This window comes from Tenrec ecaudatus, chromosome X (genome assembly GCF_050624435.1).
Source record: "Tenrec ecaudatus isolate mTenEca1 chromosome X, mTenEca1.hap1, whole genome shotgun sequence".
In the NCBI taxonomy this organism is placed as follows: Eukaryota; Metazoa; Chordata; class Mammalia; order Afrosoricida; family Tenrecidae; genus Tenrec; species Tenrec ecaudatus.
The window spans coordinates 54,792,521-54,811,295 of NC_134548.1; the positions used below are offsets into that span (position 1 = coordinate 54,792,521).

Consider the following 18,775-nt stretch of genomic DNA (forward strand, 5'->3'; position numbering starts at 1 on the left):
TTTTCTATTTCTTTTCACCTTCCTCCTGTCCCACTATTACACTCACCCTCCATTTGGATCGCAGTAATTCCTCTCGGCTACATTGCACTTGATGAAGCTTTATACGCCCTCCTTGCCATCAATTTTAGATCTCTTGTTGTTTCTTTATCCCTGAGTTTGTTGGCTCCCCGCTGCCCCTCCCCACCCCCTCCTCTCCCCTGCCCCTCCCTGGGGGGGTGGGGGTTGACAGTCCTGTTGTTTCCTCCCGGATTGTCCTGCCTATCTTATACAGAGAGATATAGGGCGAAAGAAAAAAACAAAACAAAACAAAGCCCCGATAGTTCCAGGTCTGTCTGCTGACTCTTAGGAGTGTTCTCTTATCGGGTCTGATGAGGAGCCAAGCCCTGTCCCCCGCATCAGCGGTCTCTTTTCAGCATTCCTCAGGGACTTGGTTACTTTGTTCTCCTTGCTGCTCTGTTGCACTCCCTTCGAGCTTCACCCTGTGGTGCATGGGGCAGACAGGGCACACTTTCTGCACAGTCTCTCCAGTGCTGTCCCCCAGAGCATTAAGGGTCGGTGAGGGAATGTCCCGTAGTGGGGCTGGCCTTACCGTCCTCTCTGTGCATTGGCTGCTCAGAGCAGGGATGTGGTCCCCAGGGCCTGGTGGGCTAAGATGAGATCTACTCTTTCTCTCTTTCCCTCTTAATTTGTACCTGTGTAGTCTGGCCAGACTGCCACTCAGTGCTGTCCTCTGCATTGCATTCTTCTGGGGAGGGGTCAACACAGCTCGGCTTGAGCACGGCCCCATAGTCCTCTCTGTTGGTTTGCTGTTCCATGCCTGTATGTTGCCCTCAAGGCTTGCTCCGGGATAAGGTCTGGCCCCTCTCTCCCTTTCCTGTGGAGACATAAACAATATCCTCCCCATGGGTGTATTAGTGTCCCGTTCCCCAATCACCCTTGTCCCCCACCCCTCTGTCCCCCTCCTTTTTAGTTGGCTGCCATATGCATCCCTGAGTTGAGTCAGACCCCTGCCAAAGTACCTCCACAGACATTTTTTACCACTGGCTCCTCCTTCCTCTTCCATGACACCTGCCACTCACCCCCTGACCCCCCCCCCCCAAAAAAAAGAGTAACTCAAAACCATCTCTATTTGAAGTTTTACACAGGGAAATAATGAAAAGTTCTTGTACATTCAAACCATTTCTGAAATCTGATAGATTCAAGAAAGATCTCAGGTATCTTAGGGAGATGGAGAAGGGACAGGAAGATAAAGGTATGTGTGGGGGGTGGGGGTGGGGATCCAGAAAGGGTAGAATTTTCAGAGTAGGGGAAGAAGTTCTGAACCAGTGAGGGAGGGAACCATCTAGGCACTGGGGGCACTGGAGACGAGTTGTCAGGAGTGGGAGTTGGCTTTGCTCCTTAAAATTTTTCCCATATCTCTGGACAGAGAAATGCCCCCAAGAGTTGGAGAAGGAGGGAGAGTGTGTCTCCAGGTTCCTTTCATTTAAAAAATTCTTTCATTGTCTCACTCTTACTCTGGCCAGCTAGGCCCCCATGGTGAGTACTGTCAGGGTTCACTTACCTCCTCCCCATGTCTGCAGAAACCTCTACCGTCCACTGCTCTAAGACATCGCCCTGCCCCTGGTAGCCATGGGCCATTTGTGGACCTTTGGATTGGCAGGCAGCACTCAACCGCTGAATCCCCTTAAGCACAGGCTAGAGTGGTCAGGGATTTGGGGGAAAGAATTGATTATGGGCAAGTGGCTTAACTTCTTCCTCAGTCTCCGAAACAGAAATAAAAGCACTTACCTTGCCAGGCTGTGTCGACAATTGAAGTAGATGGTGTCTGCAAAGTATCTGGGCATCTTTGAAGAGTAGCTGGCACTATTGTTGCTATTGTTATTATTGAAGCTCAGACATCACTGATTATAAAACACATGATTTGACATATCACTAAAAAAGACAAAAAAGTACTGTCAAGTAAACTGCGGCCTAGTAGTGCTTGTAAGAAGCAGGCTGATTTCTCTGATGTTACAGAATTAGTCACTTTGAGGACTCAGGTGTGTTTTTGACCCAAACCATCGTATTTTCAATTGCCTTAAATGCAAGTGAAAGTTCAACAGTGAATAAAGACCCCAAGACAGCAGATGCATTGAAATGTGGTCTTGTTAGAAAATTTTGAAAGTACTGTGAACTGCCAGAAAAACAAACAAAATTGTCTTGGAAGAAGTAGAGCCATACTGCTCCTGAGAAGCGATAACATGAAGTCTGGACATGTTCTCAGGAAAGAGCAGTCTCTGGGAAAGAGCATCATGCTTGGAAAAGTAGAGGGTCAGCGAAAAAGAGGAAGCCCCTTCATGAGATGGGTTGGCACAGTGGATGCGACAATAGGCTCCTGTGTGACTACAATTGTGAGAATGGTGCAGGATCTGGCAACGTTTCACTCTGTTGTCACTAGGAGCCAAATTGATGGTACCTAACAACAACAACAGCAAAATTAAATATTTCTGGAGTTCTGGCTGGTTACATTGTGTCTTGATCTGCCTTCTGGTTCCACATGAGTGTTCACTTGTGGGAATTCATGACAGCATAAGTCCAGAGTTTATGCATTTGTCTCTATCTATGTTACACTTCACCACAAGTTCTCATGTGTAAACTGCCCACCCTGTGCTACTTAAACCACAGCCATCAAGCCCATTTTGAGCCGAGAGGGCAAAACCACCAGCCTCATGGTTCGCAGCCCAGTGCTCACCCTCAGCCCTGAGCGGCACTAGCTGACCCCTAAACAGACAGATGGCTGTGGGTGGGAAACAGGAATCCTAGGACGACTTCTTACTTTTGACATTTCCTGAAAAGGTGTTAGTCCCAAAGAGTTAGCTAGTCCAGAGGGTTCACTTGTATAACTTCATACAGTTTAGTAAGTGGTGGAACCAGAATTTGAATGTAGATAATCCATGACTGTAGCACCTCCAGGAGACTTTTTGGAGAAGACCAAGGAAGCCCCCACCACTAACAGACCTCTATTCCTCTCCTCCAGATTCAGGCAAGAGGAGATCATGCCTTCAACCACCTTTGAGGGTTGGACGGGTTTCTGGAACTTGTGGAAGAGTTATGATGACTCAGTCCACCCAAGGAGCCAGGGGCAGGTAAGGCCCAGCATGGTTCTTCTAGATGGAATCTGAGAAGAGGGCTGTATGGTGAGATCACGCATTTGACTGATCCACTGGTGGCAAGGAGGAATCAATAGAACGTCAGATTGGCCAGTCATTCCTCCAACCAGCTCACAGCTGGATCGGCAGGAAGCCAGAATAACGGTCCCGGTAACTGAATAACCATTTGGTTGACTGTGTAACTCATGGACCAACAGGAACCAGGGCAGTTTGAGGAAGTGACAGTGTGGTTTCCTGATGCTGTGAGGTACTAGACATCTGACTGACTTATAGCTGGCCTGGGTCTAGGTGGGACTAGTGGTTGGCCAGTGTGAAGGACAAGCAGCCTCCTGAGAGAATTACCATACAATTGATGACTAATGGTGTTACTGCTGGCCTGGGAGGGCAGGTGTTATAGGCCTGAGGGAATGTCTAAACGCTATAGTCCGAAGATGTATAAAGAAGAGAGTTAAATCAACTCAATGGTAGCATGTTGTTTTTATTTTTGGACTCTGAAGGAATTTCATGTTGACTGGCCAACAAATCTTTGGTTTCCTAATGTTGTTAGTCCCTTTTGGTTGGCTCTAAATCATGACAACCTTAGGGACAGCACAATAGAGGATGGCCTGGTCTGATACCAGCTAGCCTGGTTGAATGCTGTGACTGACTGACTCTCTGACAGATAAAATGGTCAATTGGATTCTGAGGATGACGACCTGGCTGCCTGACAAATGTGATGCGGGACAAACTGAAGGACCGCAGGTTGCATGGCCAGCGGAAAAATTAGCACAGCCGCTTCACTTGATGCCTGTCTATCCTTGTGGATTCTCTGCCCTGATCGGATCACTGCCTTCCAGAGAGACTGACTTGGTCCATGATGTAGAAGAGGAGGCGGAGAAATTACAGAGCGGCTGCGCTGTGAGTAGAGAGGTTCTGGAAGACGAGCAGTGCTAAGCCTGCGTAACTCGCAGGGCGATGGGACTATCTGACAATGACAGCCTGCCTGAGGGCACAACTGGATGCTGTGGCTTGCCGAGTATGTGTGAGCTGATTTCCGTGTCTCGGGGGAGGGGAAGCCGGGTGACAGGCAGTCTGGCTGGCTAACAGTGGAGTTGGTGCTAAGTGCTCTTTCCCTTGGGGGAATCGCCGCAGGCTTGAGGTCACAAACGAAAGCTGAGACTGTAATTGGGGAGTTCTCAAGGTTTCTGACGGTTGACAACGTGATTGGCTAGTGGCGTGACAGACAGATTCGCGGATATAAGGCAGGGCTTCGGGTAACCTCAGCTCCGGTGGTGTCACCCCGACGCACTCTGGGAAACCGTCGCGGAGCACCCGCCTTCGGGAACCCTCCAGAAGGCTGAGAGACTCGGTCACGCTCACCGGTTGGCCTGGCCGGCGCTGCTCGCTGCGCGGCGTGGCCAATAGGCTGTGCATTGTCGGTCACGCCCGCGCGCGCGCGCTCTCTTCTCGCGAGGCCGGCTAGACCCGAATGTCGTTAGTCGCGGGGAAAGATGGCGGAAAATTTAAAAGGTGAAGCGGCGGCGGGAACGGCGCGCGCCTGCTGGCCGAGTCCAGGTGGGCTGGGGAGGGGGGGCGCGCGCGCGCTCGGAGCCCGGCGTTCGAGGGCTGGGCGCGGGCGGCCGGCCGGGCGGCTCGCGGCAGAGCGGGCCTGGAACGCGGGGGCCTGGGCGGGGCTGGGCGCCGGGGGCGCGGGTCCCCAAGGCTGCGGGCGCCCAGCCGAGGGCGAGCGCGGGAGCAGGGGGCGCGCCGGCTCTGCACGGCCGGCGCCGCGGCACTTAAGGAGGCTGTGCCCGCGCGCGGGAAAATGGGCCGCCGGTGACCGTTACTCGCCGCCTCGTGTCCACGCGAGACGCCGGAAAGGGAGGGAGGAGGGAGGCCCGACCCCTCGGGGCGCAGGGTGCCGCGGGCTGCTGGGCCGGACGGCCCGTGCGCGGTGGGCCGAGAGGGGCTCTGGCTCGGGGCCAGCAGCTGCCCACGTCCGGCCCTGGGCACATCTGCCAGGGGGCTTGGGCTGGGCCGGGGGAGCGTGCGGCGCGGAGCGGAGCGCCCAGACCTGCCTAGGTGGAGGAGGGACGCAGGCACGCCGTCTTTTCGAAAAGCTCGCCTATGTCTGTAGGTTGACACTCTGGGTCCTGACCTGTGCGTTCTTTCTGTCATGGGAGGCCCAGCGTCGAAACGATCTGAAAGCGATGAAATAAGAGGAGGCTGCCTACACCTGGAATAAGGGTTTTTGGGGAAATGATTTGATAAAAATGGCTCCTGAAAGAATGCCCAGAATCAAATTGGTTTTATTTTTTTCCGCGCAAGTCTTGATTTTTTTCCCGACCCCCTCCCTTTTAAAGAAGTCATTTTATTGGGGGCTCATACAGCTCTCAACTCATCACCATCCATCCATTCATCCATTTGTGTCAAGCACATTTGTACATTATGTTGCCATCATCCTTTTCAAAACACTTTCTACTTGAGTCCTTGATATTGGCTCACTTCCCCCCTCCTCCCCCCATGAACCCTTGATAAGGTATAAATTATTTTTTCATAAATCTTCATTTTAAAAAATTTGTGTCTTAACCCCCCTCCACATGGGCAGTATATATCACTCACTAATGCATACTATTCCTGAGGTAGGAAAAATCAAACCACTGCCTGCTGGGGAAAAAAACAACGGGTTTAAGAAGTTTCCTGTAATCTACCATGCCACATTCTCTATACATTCTGAACCTGAAAATGCCCTGAAAACACAATTTAAAAAACTGGGCACCATTTTGTAGATTCTGAAGCAAATTTAATGCCACTGTTTTAGATTTTTATTTCTCCTATTTAATGTGAAAATTCCTACATTTGAAGTTGACATTTTACTGCATTTGATTTGATAACATACGGTAACCCTGAAAACACTGCCAATGAGTCAGTGCAGACTCACAGTGACCCTCTAGGGCACAGTAGAATTACCCATGAGACTAATTATCAGTGGGAGTAGAGAGCCTCCAGTGTCTTTCTCTCATGAAGCCATTTCAAACTGTTTCAATTGTTTTAACTATTTCAACTGTTTCAACTTTCTCAAACTGTTTCAACTGTTTCAAACTGCTGACCTTGTGGATATATATGGTAAGGAAATACAATGTATTTCTAGGTCCTTTCCCCTTTAAAAAAAACCCACACTAAAATGCCCCCCCCCACCCCAGTTAAGATTAGAGACTGTGGATTAGTCTTTCCAGTTTTGTCTTTGTTGTGTGTCCAGGGGGGTCTTAATCCTATCCCACCCACCCCCTTCCTCTTGGGATATAGTATCTTCTCACCCTTTCCTTTGCAAAGTGGGAGGAGTGATCAGATCCCAGACCCTTGGCAAATTTGCTAGACATTTTAACGAAGAGAAGGATTTTGAAGCTCTGGAAGTCAGTTCTTTTGGGACAATTTGTGGGGTAAACCCAACTTTGATGCCTTGTGCTCCGGTGGTAGCCTTGAACAGTGTGCCCTGGGGTCCAAGAAAGTGGCATGTTTTACTTATGGAAAGGTCTTAGCTTTGGGAGAGGCCTGTAGATTGAGGTTGACTTAATTGAGGTAGTCCTTGGAAAATCTCATGAAGACTTGGGGCCCCGGTTGGCCCCTGGGCTGACCAGGGCTGCCCAGTAATAGTTCTCCTGCCCCCCTTGTTCCAGCCTGCAGTGTATGTTGCAAGTCTTCCTGGAATCAGCTACAGGACCTGTGCCGCCTGGCCAAGCTTTCCTGCCCTTCCCTTGGAATCTCCAAAAGGAATCTCTGTGACTTTGAAGTCGAGTATTTGTGTGATTACAAGAAGATTCGTGTGAGTCTGTGACCTTGGTTGGGGGGAGGGGGTCTCAAGGGAGTTGACTCCCTGTCTTTTTGCCCCCTCTGTATCCCCCTACTCTCATTGACTAGAACTGTCTCCAAAAGAAAATGCTTCCTTTGATCATAAAGATATCTCATCCTTGTTTTATAGATGAGGTGACTGGCCTTCTGAGTGGGCAGAGTGAATTACCAAATAAGTCTTTCTTCCTACCTCCCTAGGAAGACAAATCAAATTCAAAGATTGAGAACAGTTCGTAGATGCCGAGTCCAGGAATAGAGATGATGATGATGGGTAACAGGTACTAAGTACCACTTCCTACAAAACTTCCTGAATTCCCCTAACTGTGAAGTGGGAACTGTTATCCTTGCTAGAGGAGGTTTGGTAAGGAGAGTTAGAGAGAATTAAAGCCTCTGTGCTTGGGCTCAAATTGTACTGTGTAGCCTTGAGCTACTAACCCAAACTCCATTTTAATGACCACATCTATAAAATGGAGATGATGCTAATAGTATCTAGCTTAGACAAGGTTATGAGGGATAAATTAGTTAATACTGCACAGAAATTGCTAAGACTGAGACTACATAATGCTGGGGGGGAGGTGTTAGCTATTTTCTTACAGATGAGGAAATTGTCCCATTAAAGTTAAATGACTTGCTGAAGGCCACCCAGCTAGGGAGTGGCAGATCCTGGGTATCTTAATTCTAGAGTCTGTGCCAGAGAGGGTGAGGGTGAGGGTAGAAGCTGAGAGATGAGGGTCAGATAAGCAATGGTGGTGGTGGCAGGGATAATGGTTTAAAGTGGTTGGATGCTGGAGGTATCTTGAAGGTGGGGCCAGCACGATTTGCTGAAGGTTATACGGGAAGTGTAAGAAAACAACAGGCCCATGTGGACTTCACTGAGATGGGGAGGTTAGTGGAGGGAACAAGTTTGGGAGGTCTGACTACAAACTGTAATCTGGACAGGTAACGGGTGGGCAAGTGGGATTTGAGTTTAGAAACCCTAGCCTGGAGTTCTTGTAGCACAGTAGGTTAAGTGCTGTGCTGTGAATTGAAAGGGCAGTGGCTCCACAAAAGACAGAGAAGAAGGCGCAAAAGTGTCCGTTTGTTTTGTTCGTCTTTCTTCCAGAACGTAGGCTTTCTAATCATTGTATGGAGTCATTTTAGAAACTAGGGTTAAGGGGTGTGTGGGCATTATCCATCTGCTTTGGAGTGGAAGTCTCACGAGGGCTGGCCCCAGGGTCTCACCACTTATGGCACCCTTGTCCCCCTGGCCACCAACAGGAACAGGAATATTACCTGGTGAAGTGGTATGGATACCCAGATTCAGAAAGCACTTGGGAGCCACGGCAGAATCTCAAGTGTGTGCGCATTCTCAAGCAGTTCCACAAGGACTTGGAGAGGGAGCTGCTTCGGCGACACCACCGGTCAAAGCCACCCCGGCATTTGGACCCAAGCTTGGCCAACTACTTGGTGCAGAAAGCCAAGCAGAGGCGGGCACTGAGACGATGGGAGCAGGAACTCAATGCCAAACGTAGCCACCTGGGACGTATCACTGTGGAGAATGAGGTGGATTTGGATGGGCCTCCACGGGCCTTTGTGTACATCAACGAGTACCGTGTTGGAGAGGGCATCACACTCAACCAGGTGGCAGTAGGCTGTGAGTGCCAGGACTGTCTGTGGGAACCTGCTGGGGGCTGCTGCCCCGGGGCATCTCTGCACAAGTTTGCCTACAATGACCAGGGCCAGGTGCGGCTGCGAGCCGGACTGCCCATCTACGAGTGCAACTCGCGCTGCCGCTGCGGCTATGACTGCCCCAATCGTGTGGTACAGAAGGGCATTCGCTATGACCTCTGCATCTTTCGCACAGATGATGGGCGTGGCTGGGGCGTCCGCACACTGGAGAAGATCCGCAAGAACAGCTTTGTCATGGAGTATGTTGGAGAGGTATGGAGATGGGCCTGTGTATGTTTGTACAGCTCTTCCCGCCACGTGTTTCGTGTGTGTGTGTGTATGTGTGTTCTGCTCTCCTCACTGTGTTTGCCTTAATTTCCATGTTTTCCTACGGTAAAGACCTGGAGCTTTGAAGCAGAGTATGATAGGGACATTCTGGCAGGGCCAACGCGCCAAAGCTGCTATACACAAGTATTGCCTCTAAAATACTTCTAGGCTGGGCTGACTTCCTAGGGATCGTTAGCCAAGAGGAAAAGGGGGGATTGAAATTCAGGCAGCATCCCTTTCATTGGGCCATGTGGTCAGACACAGAGTCACATCCCCTGAAAAGGCACTTCACAAAGGCGTCAGCAACCAAGCAGTGTTTTACTCCTTGGTGCAAAAGGAACACCACTGGACTGGAGCAGAATGTCGACATACTCTGAACAGAGCTTGGACATCCGCTCCTCTATGCCACAGGACACTGAGCAAAGGGAAGGTGTACTGTGGCAGGCTGGCCGGTGTAATGAACCACCCCTTAGTGGTTTCTCGTTTTAGACGTCGGCTTGCTCGTTTAAATAGCCAGTGTGGGGGTATTAGGATGGGCACTTTAAGGGCTATTCTGCCTTTGCTATGTGCTTTAGAGGCATTGGGTCTGCCACTAGATCTTCAGCATTGCTTGGAAGCTTGGTGAGAACATTGAGGACCAAAAGGAGGTTTGTAATGCACTTGGAGAGAGTGTATCACTTGGCACGGGAGGCTGGGAAGTTCTCTTTAGCTATGTGCCGAGAAGGAGGGTAAACGAGGTTTGAGCAAACAAGTATCTGCATAGGTAGTGTCACAGTTTGAAGTTTTATGTCTCAACAAAGAGTTGGGACATGGTGGGCATTTTGAGTGGGCCAGTCCAGTGCTTTGTTTTCATGCATGGGGAGAGAGGGCATTTAGTTAGCATTCGTGGACCCTGCTCACTTAACTCCCTGTGTGTGTCCTATCATGGTGACCACCCAAAGCACCTGCATATATTGCCGTAGGTCCCTTATGGGCCTGGCATAGTTGAGAAGTGACAGGAACTAGTGTAAGGACACACACACACCTGAGTGTCCACACTGAACAACAGAGCAGAAAAAGTCATACCCCAAAGGGACAGGGACCGTCTAGACTCAGGACAGTCTGCATTCCACTGATGATCTGAAGGAGGTGATGGCCACACCCCACACAATCCAGACAAGTTCTTGGGCAGTCTGACTAGAAAGGAAATGTCCACATGCTGAAGGACCCGGATAGCCTGGAGGACGGTGAAGGTGGTCATATCTAGAGGATTCCTGGCAGTATAAAGGAGGAAGGACCAGTAGTCTGGAGGAAGAGGCGTCATTAGCAGAAGAGTCCCTGAGGCTCTGATGAAACTGAGCTCTCACATTCCTCGTGATCCTGGCCACTTGGAGGAGGAGATAGCTAGATTCCATGGCACTCGGGCCACTTCTATCCTAAAGGGAGTCCAGAAGGGTAGTCATTGTACTGATAAGTCTGTCGGACAGCTCTCTGTAGCCAGAACACAGGAGTCTGACATTTGAGTAAGAGGAGTCTATTGCCCATAACAGCCCCAGAGTCCTCTGGTCCTGCTATTGTTCTGGCTGCTCTTCCTCAGTGCCCTCACTCTACCCTGTACACATCAGGCTTTCTAGGGACCCTCCCACTCCTCTTCCCATTCTACCATTTGTTGCCCTCTCTCTCCCTACAATCGGCAACTTCCAGGCCCCTTTTCAGCATTAGTTCCTCTTGATGGTACCATAGACGCCTAGACCCTGCCAGAGTCAATCTTACGTTTGTGCCTCCCCCTTTGAAGAGGCAGTGTAGCAGAGTGGTTGGGAGTGTGGCCTCTGGAGCCAGACTGAGTATGAGTCTCGGCTCTACCTCCTAGCAGCAGTTATTTAACCTCCTTGTGTCTGGAGTGCCCTAATCTGTAAAATGGGAGCAGTAGTAGCAGCCACCTCATTCACTTGCTCTAGGAGTTGAGTTATCAGTACAGACACAGCACTTTAAGAGTGTTCAGTTCACCCTACACTTGCCCCACAAGCTGTCCTAGAATCTACAAGGGGTGTTTGTGTTCGTTCCTCTCCACCACCACACCAATAAATGTTCGTTCAATAAATGTTATCTGCTATGGTTCAAAATTCACAAAACTCAAGATGCCCTGAAAACCAAAAGTTTTTTTTATAACCCCTTTCGCTATAAACAGAAGCCCTGATGCCGCTGTCAGGTAAGCAAAGGACTGCAAACCATGGTTCAAACCCACCAGCCACTCCAAGGGAGAAAGATGAGGCTGGCTGCCCTTGTAAAGTTTTACAAAGCCTCAGAAACCCTTTATAGGGTATCACTATGAGTCAGAATTGGTAGTGGGTTGACTATAAAATCCAACATGAACTAATATGAGTCTTTTAGAGTCATTTTCTTTCCTAATCTCATTTCCTGTGGACATTAGATTTCACTGTAAAAGTACTTACTTGATGGCCCCACTCCTACTGGGAGTGTTAGGTGACACAAGGCACGCACCCATCCCCACCCGCTCCCCCAGCTGTCCTCCGGGAATCTGTACAGGGTGCTTGTTTGCATTCCTCTCTACCATGTGAGTGGCCCTTCCACTTCTTTGTTCCCTTCCACCTTCTGGTGCCATTCTCACGGGACATTCCCCACCCTCACCCAAGAGAGAGCAAAAATTGTGGGTTCTATTGATTCAAAACATGGCATTTTCTTCATATTTTAACATCTCTGAAATTAAGCAAGTCTTACTTGATTCCTAAAATCATTTTAATTGGCAGTTTTCCCTTTCTTTGTGAAGGACACACAGATTTAAGATGCAGCTTAGATTTGCAACCAGATACAGTACATGAAACCACTCAACACTGCTCAGTGCCCAAACTGAAACAAAACCTGCCCATCCATCATCTTGTTGGATCTTCCCAACAGGTTGGGATTGAATTTGATGGGATTGTCATGTCATCATTGTCCCTTCCCACAGATATGAAAACTGAGCCCCAGAAAAGTGTAATAACTTGCTCAGCTCAGTTATAAAACTAGGTTAAAAAATAAAGGCCCAAGTGTCTAAAACTGGTGCTCTGCCAGACCTGTTAGGTTTTATTTATTTTTGCTTGAAGAAGTAGGAACAGAGAATAGACATGTCAGGATCCCATTCCCAGAAGCGGGTAGAGGAACAACCAAGGTCCAAGTCTTGCGTGCCCTGCTCGTGTGAGCACCCTTTCCAAGCTGCCAACTTCTACCCTGTCTCCCTCAGTGACTAGAGAGCTCCTAGGGGATAGGGACATGGGCTGACCTGTTCCCGGGTTTCTGGTTTCCGGAGTAGACTAGCCATTACAAAATGGGACTGAACAGAAGAGAGAGGGAAGAAACAGTTTGTGCCCTGGAGGCCTCACAGTATGACTCACTCTTGAGCAAGTAGGGGCAGAACGGGTGGGAAGATGGAGACTGGGAAGGGAGGTGAAGCCATGCCCTTTGAAGTGAGGAAGACCCGACATTAAAACTTGTCTGAGGCCCCACTTAGTATGCTCATGGTCCCTTGAATAGCTGACCCATGACCCCAGTGCTTAATTAAATGTGGCCAGCTGCTAGACTGCGGTGGGAATTGAGAGGTTCAGGAAAGGGCTGGATAGAAGTAGCATCTGTCACTTCGGAGAAGCATACATATTCTTAGGGAGGTGCAGGGAGAGTGACTTTTGTCACTCCTCAAGATGCTGCTGTGGCTCCAGTGACCTCTCTTAGGAAGACATTCCCACACAGTTTACTACTCTACAACTTGCACTATGGATATTTGAGTCCATCTTTCTTTGTTACTGGCTGTGACCCCTGAGAGCAGGACAAAGCCTGCTCCCTGAGTCTCCACCACCAGACCATTATGACCCCTGAGGGCAGGACCACGCCTGGGCCCTGTGTCTCCCACTAGATGGACATTGAGGAATAGGACCAGGCTAGTGTGGGTCTCAATAAAAAAATCTGTTGAATGGGTGAGTGAACAAAATTTTGAGCCATGGAGGAGCCAGGATCCTCAAGGAATGGAGCTGCAGTGGGGTAGTGAGCAATGTGTCAATGAGGGCAAGGTCTTGGGCTTATAAAGGTGCTGGCGATCTGCATTTGGCGTGGAGCAGAGGCTGAAGGTGGTGATCTGAGAGGCAGGGAGGAGCCAGTGAGCACACGACTGGCCAGCCTGTCAAGAAAATGAGAGTGGTGAAGATTAGAAGGGACAGACTGGAAAGTAGGAAGAACGTGTTCTCTGATTGGCATGACGGGTGCAATAGGAAGGGTTTATGGCCAGAGTTGGTTGGCAGTGGGGTGGTGGTTGGCAGCGGGTCTTCAAGGAAGGATGGAAGAAAGGGTGGAAAGCAGAAAGATGCCTGTAAGACACAGCGTGGCCCGAGGTTAGGTTGTTGGGCTAGCATAAAACAAATAAATAGCATTTACTCAGTGTCTACTGTGTTTGTTCTGGTCTGGTCCTGGTCTCTAAGGAGTGGTCAGCAAAGTAGGAGGAAACCTGGGAGAAGACAAATAGGCCTGCAATGGTTTAGGGGAAACCTAGGCTGAGAGGGAGCAGACTCACAGAAGGACACGGGCAGTCACCAGAATGCTGTAGGAAGAGGAGCTATTAAGTGGAGGAGTGCTTTGGTGGGTTGAGGTGACAATCCATGGACAGCATTTGGGTGGGTGGGTCAGGGTGGAGCAAGGACAGGTTAGGGCTAGGATAGAGAGGTAGCTGCGCATTTAGGAAGACAGCTAGAGCTCAGGGTGGGGAGGAGGGTGATTGGGAAGGAGAAGGAGGGTTCAGGGTTGTCTTATATGCTAGCTGTTGGCACAAAACAGCCTGTGGACTGAAGGAAGAGTACCCGTTACTCTGCCTCTTGTTTCTTTCATTTTCTTGCTTTGTCACTCCTGTCTTTCTGTTAAGTTTGTGGCCTCAGCTTGTCTCAGGAGGGTCAATTAACTTTCTCAGGTTTTGATCTATTCTCTAGACCCAGGTCTCCCTTGCTGAGATTCTGTCTGCGCTTCTCCTTCTGTCTTTTTTCCTGACTCTTTCTCGTTCATTTGGGTCTCTTCCTCCCCACGCAGCTAGTTCCTGCTCTCACACTCCGGCCTTGGGTCACTCGGGTCTGCCTTTCCCCTCCCCGCTCTCTCCAGTTCTGTCACACCCGGAGCTCTTCCTCTTCTGCCCTTGCCTCTCTTTCGTTGAACTTTGACTCGACACTTTGCTCTCTCTCATGTACACTCTAGTGCAGGCTGACTCTTACATACTCTGTCGTTCTCTTGCTTGGTGTCTCTCTGGGTCCTTCTTGCTTGGCCCGAAGGGCACCACAGGCTCTGAGGATCCCAAGGCCATTCTGGCTGGGCAGTAGGAGATGGACTTTTCTTTAACTGGACCTCTTGGCCAGCTTCCACATGACCATTTAGAAGCCTGAGGAGTGGGCAGGTGGGTAGGGCTGGCCTCATAAGAAGGGCTCATTTCAGTGCCTTCCAGACCCTGTTCTTTGTTACCCAACTCCCACGTGTCCTTGTCTTGCGTCATCGTCATGTCCCTGCCCCTCCAGTCTATCACACAGGAGCTGTGCTGGCCTCTCTGAGACCTTGAAGATAACCTCCCTTCCCCTATGGCCCTTTCCTCAGATCATTACCTCAGAGGAGGCGGAACGGCGGGGCCAGATCTATGACCGCCAGGGCACCACCTACCTCTTCGACCTGGACTATGTGGAGGATGTGTATACCGTCGACGCTGCCTACTACGGCAACATCTCCCACTTTGTCAACCACAGTGTGGGTACCCCTGCAGGTGGGCAGGTGGGGTAGGCTGGGATCCCACCTCACTTTCCTGCTGTTCTTTCTTGCCAGTGTGACCCCAACCTGCAGGTATACAACGTCTTCATAGACAACCTTGATGAGAGGCTGCCACGCATTGCTTTCTTTGCTACAAGGACCATCTGGGCAGGCGAGGAGCTCACCTTTGATTACAACATGCAAGGTGGGGGTGGCAAGGGATGGGGCACGGGCACACCATGGCATGGGACAGGAAGACCCTCCCCCCAGGCACACCAGTACCTCAAAAAACCAAGGGAGAAGCTTTAGCTGGAGCTTTAAGATGCTCTTCCTGTATTCCTGGGTCCCTGCTCACCTCTTGGGGCCTCATTCTCAGGCCCTAGAACCAAGTCTGAGACCCTCATACCAAGGCTTCTTTGGGAGGATGTTTGGGCTGGAGTTCAGATACTCCTCTTGATCCTAGTCTTCTCTCTGAAATGTCCATGGTCCCGACCCCTCCTCACTCGTAACCCCTTTGGACCTTCCCTTTTCCAAACCTCTAGTTGCTCCTGTGGCCTCCAGGCAGCCCCCTCCCGGATTACCTCTGGAACACTCAGAGGAAGATCCTTGGCAAGAGACTTAAGATGCTCTGTGGATGCCTACTTGTCCTCCATTCCTGACCTCTGTCCGACAGGCCCTTCTGGTTTCTACCGGATGGGCCCTACCACTCTCCATAACCCCGGGCCTTTTCCTAACATGGGTATACCCTTCCATTGCTGAGTCCTGGCCCTTATCCCAAGCCCCTAATCCTAAAACCCCCTGCTTAACCCAAATCCCAGCCCCAAAGATCTCTGGGTCTCTTGGTGAAAGGGTAGTAGGAAGCTTCATCTAGACATTCTAACAAGTCCTTTCCTGCCCTCCTCCTTCCCTGCCTATAACTTCGCAGTGGACCCCGTGGACATGGAGAGCACCCGCATGGACTCCAACTTTGGCTTGGCTGGGCTCCCTGGCTCCCCCAAGAAGCGAGTCCGTATTGAATGCAAGTGTGGAACTGAATCCTGCCGCAAATACCTCTTCTAGCCCTTAGAAGTCTGAGGCCAGGCTGACCGTGAGGGCCTGATGCCTTCTGCCCACATGCCCACTGCTGCCCTCCTGTCAGAGGAATAAATTCTCGGGCCTCCTGCTTGCCACTGCTTGCCCCCACGTGCTCCCTGCTCAGGGCTGTGGGCTGCGGTAAGGACTGACTCCAGGAGTCCCCTTCTTCCCATTCCAGCCACATCTGTGGGCTGCACTTAAACCCCTTGCCCACCTTCAGAAGTCATTTTTTTACATCAAGACTTTCTATAGTTGAGATCGATGGCTTATCAAGGAGGTCCAAGGGGGAGAAATTCCATCCTAGTCCTTGACTAGAAACAATATTTTTGTTTTTGCACCTGCTTCTGCCTGGAGCTCGAGGGGTCTGTTGCAAGCCTCCTCCCTACCGCCCCAGGGGTGTGGGGAGACAACTCCAGAGCAGGCAGATCTAGTCAGGGCTCAGAATTCCTAGACCGACTCACTGGTCTCTGGAGCTAGAAGTTTTGTTAGTGAAAGAAAAAGTATTCCCAGGGCTGGGGCCATGGCTGTGACCTCCTTGTGCTCACAGTGATGTTTGTGTTGGCTCTGGCAGCTGTGAGAGTACTTCCTCAGCACCACCTCATCTGAGAAGTGGGTACCCACCTGCCACTGGACTGAGCACTGGATGTCTATGATCCACGGATCAGTTCCAGGAAGTCAGTCTCACATTTTCTATCCTCTGAGGTGGGGCTGGGGCTGGGACTCCGCTCTGCCTTAAGAGGGGCCAGGGAAGGCCCCTGGGGATCTTAGGGCATCTGCCGGTGCTAGGAACCCAGAGCTGAGGTGTGATGACCACTGGGTCTACTTGAAGCTGGAACCAGGACCTAGGTAGGCCACAGATAGCACTTAGGATAAGAGTGTGCATTGGCAGAGTACTCGTGAGTGCCAGGCACAAGGCAGAGCACCTGATCCACGTGGATTGTCTCAGGGAAGCCTTGAAAACCACAGAGTTGGATCCCAGGAAAGAGGACCCATTTGTCAGAAGGCAAAGACTTACTGCCTACAGACATACAAGAAATTGAGGTTCTGTTGGTTGCATTACCCCTTATTTTCCCCATGAGGTTTTCTCTAGGAAGCCCTCAGTGACTATCTATGCCCAGAGTGTCCCTGCATGAGGCTGTGTGCCCTCCCTCCAGATGGCAGACCCATGTCTGTGTGTCTGTCCTCAACCGTGCTTTGTGAGACTGACTGAGACATGGACTGAGTCTGGGTCTCCTGTTTGTTTATAGGCCTCCCCCTACCACCACCATGAATCTGGCATCAATAAAATTACTGTTGTTTTTAACAAACCAAGATGTGGGGTATTATATACTGTGGGTGAGCAGCTGAGATCTGTGGTTGTCCAGGAACATGTTCTCCAAACCTCAGCCATTTGACGATAATCTCAAGTTCCTGCCACCACAGTGTCACTTGCACTACCATCTGTATCACATCTTGACTGAAAATAAACTTGCATAAAGCGTCATTTTAAAAGTTTAAGTTTGGGAGTGCACCAAATATATGTAGCAACTCTAACTAAAGGGAAAAAAACGTTTGCCACGGCAAGAATAACTAACCAGGAAAACAAGTATGAAAACTGTGATGAGGTTTTAGTTGGGCCCTTCTAGCTCTCAGGTGGCTCTGGTCTGAAAGCCTGCCTACTGCAGCCAAAGAGAAAAGGTCTGTGTGTGCCGAGGAAGCTTTCTGCAGATCCTTGGTGAGTACCCAGGTGTGCAAGGGTGGCGGGTGAACAGTCAGGCCATTTCGCCTAAAGAGACTGACTTGATGCCGTCACCCCTCAGCCTGAGCTAGTGTCCTAGCTGCTGTTCCCAACTCCGTGCATGCTGTGACAGACACTCAAATATTCCAGAGACCTTACACAGGGGAACCTACTGCCAAACACTTCAAAGACTGACGGACAGACACAGATACCTCACAACCTCATAGAGCTATACCCTCAGGTCTCTCAAAGACACCTGCTCAGAGAGCTCACATCTGGTCAAACCCCAAGTATTTCTCAGGCTGCACTCTTCACGATGGATGGCATGCAGGCTACCAACCCAGCCCAGAGAGCTCACCTACTGCTTCATACACTGGGGTTCCAACCGCAAGCACATCATGAGCTTGCCCCCAGGAACAGAGATGCCCACAAACATCTCTGACCTCGCAGCTGGGGATAGCACTACCCAAACTGTCAGGGACCTTTCACACCCTGGTCATTGACATTCAAGCAGCTCAGAGATCTCACATCCTTGGACAGACCTCCAAGTAGTTGAGAGTTCACACCCTGGATGCAGATCCCTAAACGATTCCAGAACCTCATATCTTGGGTAAGAATGCCCAGAGAGCTCAGAGATGCACTGGGAAAGATGGAGGCTATTATGTACTGTGCCATGAACCAATCAGTGTATCAAAATGTGGACACAGAGCCCAAGGGTTTAGAGAGCTCGAAGCCTGGAAACAGGCCTGTGAAGAGAGCTCACTCTGGGAAGCAGGCCTCTAGATACTTCTAAGACTTCACTATTGACACAGTGTAGAGTAATGACACCTTAAGACAGTAGTTCTCAACCTGTGGGTTGTGACTCCTTTGGGGGGGCAGGGTGCTGTCGAACGACCCTTTCACAGGGTTCACCTAAGACCACGGGAGAACACATATTTCTGATAGTCTTAGGAACCGAGACACCGCTCCTCTATCCGTCTCCAGGCGGGTCCACCCACGTGCAGATACACCCACATACGAGTACCCAGCGTGAAGACTGTTACCCATGCTACACCATGCTTCAAGACAAAATTTCATTTATTTGTCATTAGAAGTAAATATTTCACAATATATAATTACATATTGTTTCTGTGATTAATCACTATGCTTTAATTATGTTCAATTTGTAATGATGAAAATATGTCCTGCATATCAAATATTTACATGACAATTCATAACAGTAGCAAAATGACAGTTATGAAGTAGCAACAACAAGTTTATGGTTGGGGGTCACCACAACATGAAGAACTGT

At 50.1% G+C, this 18,775-nt stretch overlaps 1 protein-coding gene across 2 annotated transcripts; it reads left to right on the forward strand.

Annotated features, from left to right (window-relative positions):
- Positions 1–4,436: 4,436 nt before the first annotated feature.
- Positions 4,437–17,243, forward strand: SUV39H1 (SUV39H1 histone lysine methyltransferase). 2 transcript variants are annotated; one of them, XM_075539086.1, is made up of 6 exons: positions 4,437–4,658; positions 6,806–6,951; positions 8,235–8,897; positions 14,547–14,693; positions 14,769–14,898; positions 15,619–17,243. In XM_075539086.1, the coding sequence occupies exons 1-6, from the start codon at positions 4,640–4,642 to the stop codon at positions 15,750–15,752; spliced, it is 1,239 nt and encodes a 412-aa protein (XP_075395201.1). In that variant the 5' UTR covers positions 4,437–4,639; the 3' UTR covers positions 15,753–17,243. The 2 variants fall into 2 exon arrangements, with proteins under 2 accessions (XP_075395201.1, XP_075395200.1); XM_075539085.1 differs by having other exon boundaries at positions 4,437–4,703; positions 15,619–17,242.
- The last annotated feature ends 1,532 nt before the right edge of the window (positions 17,244–18,775 follow it).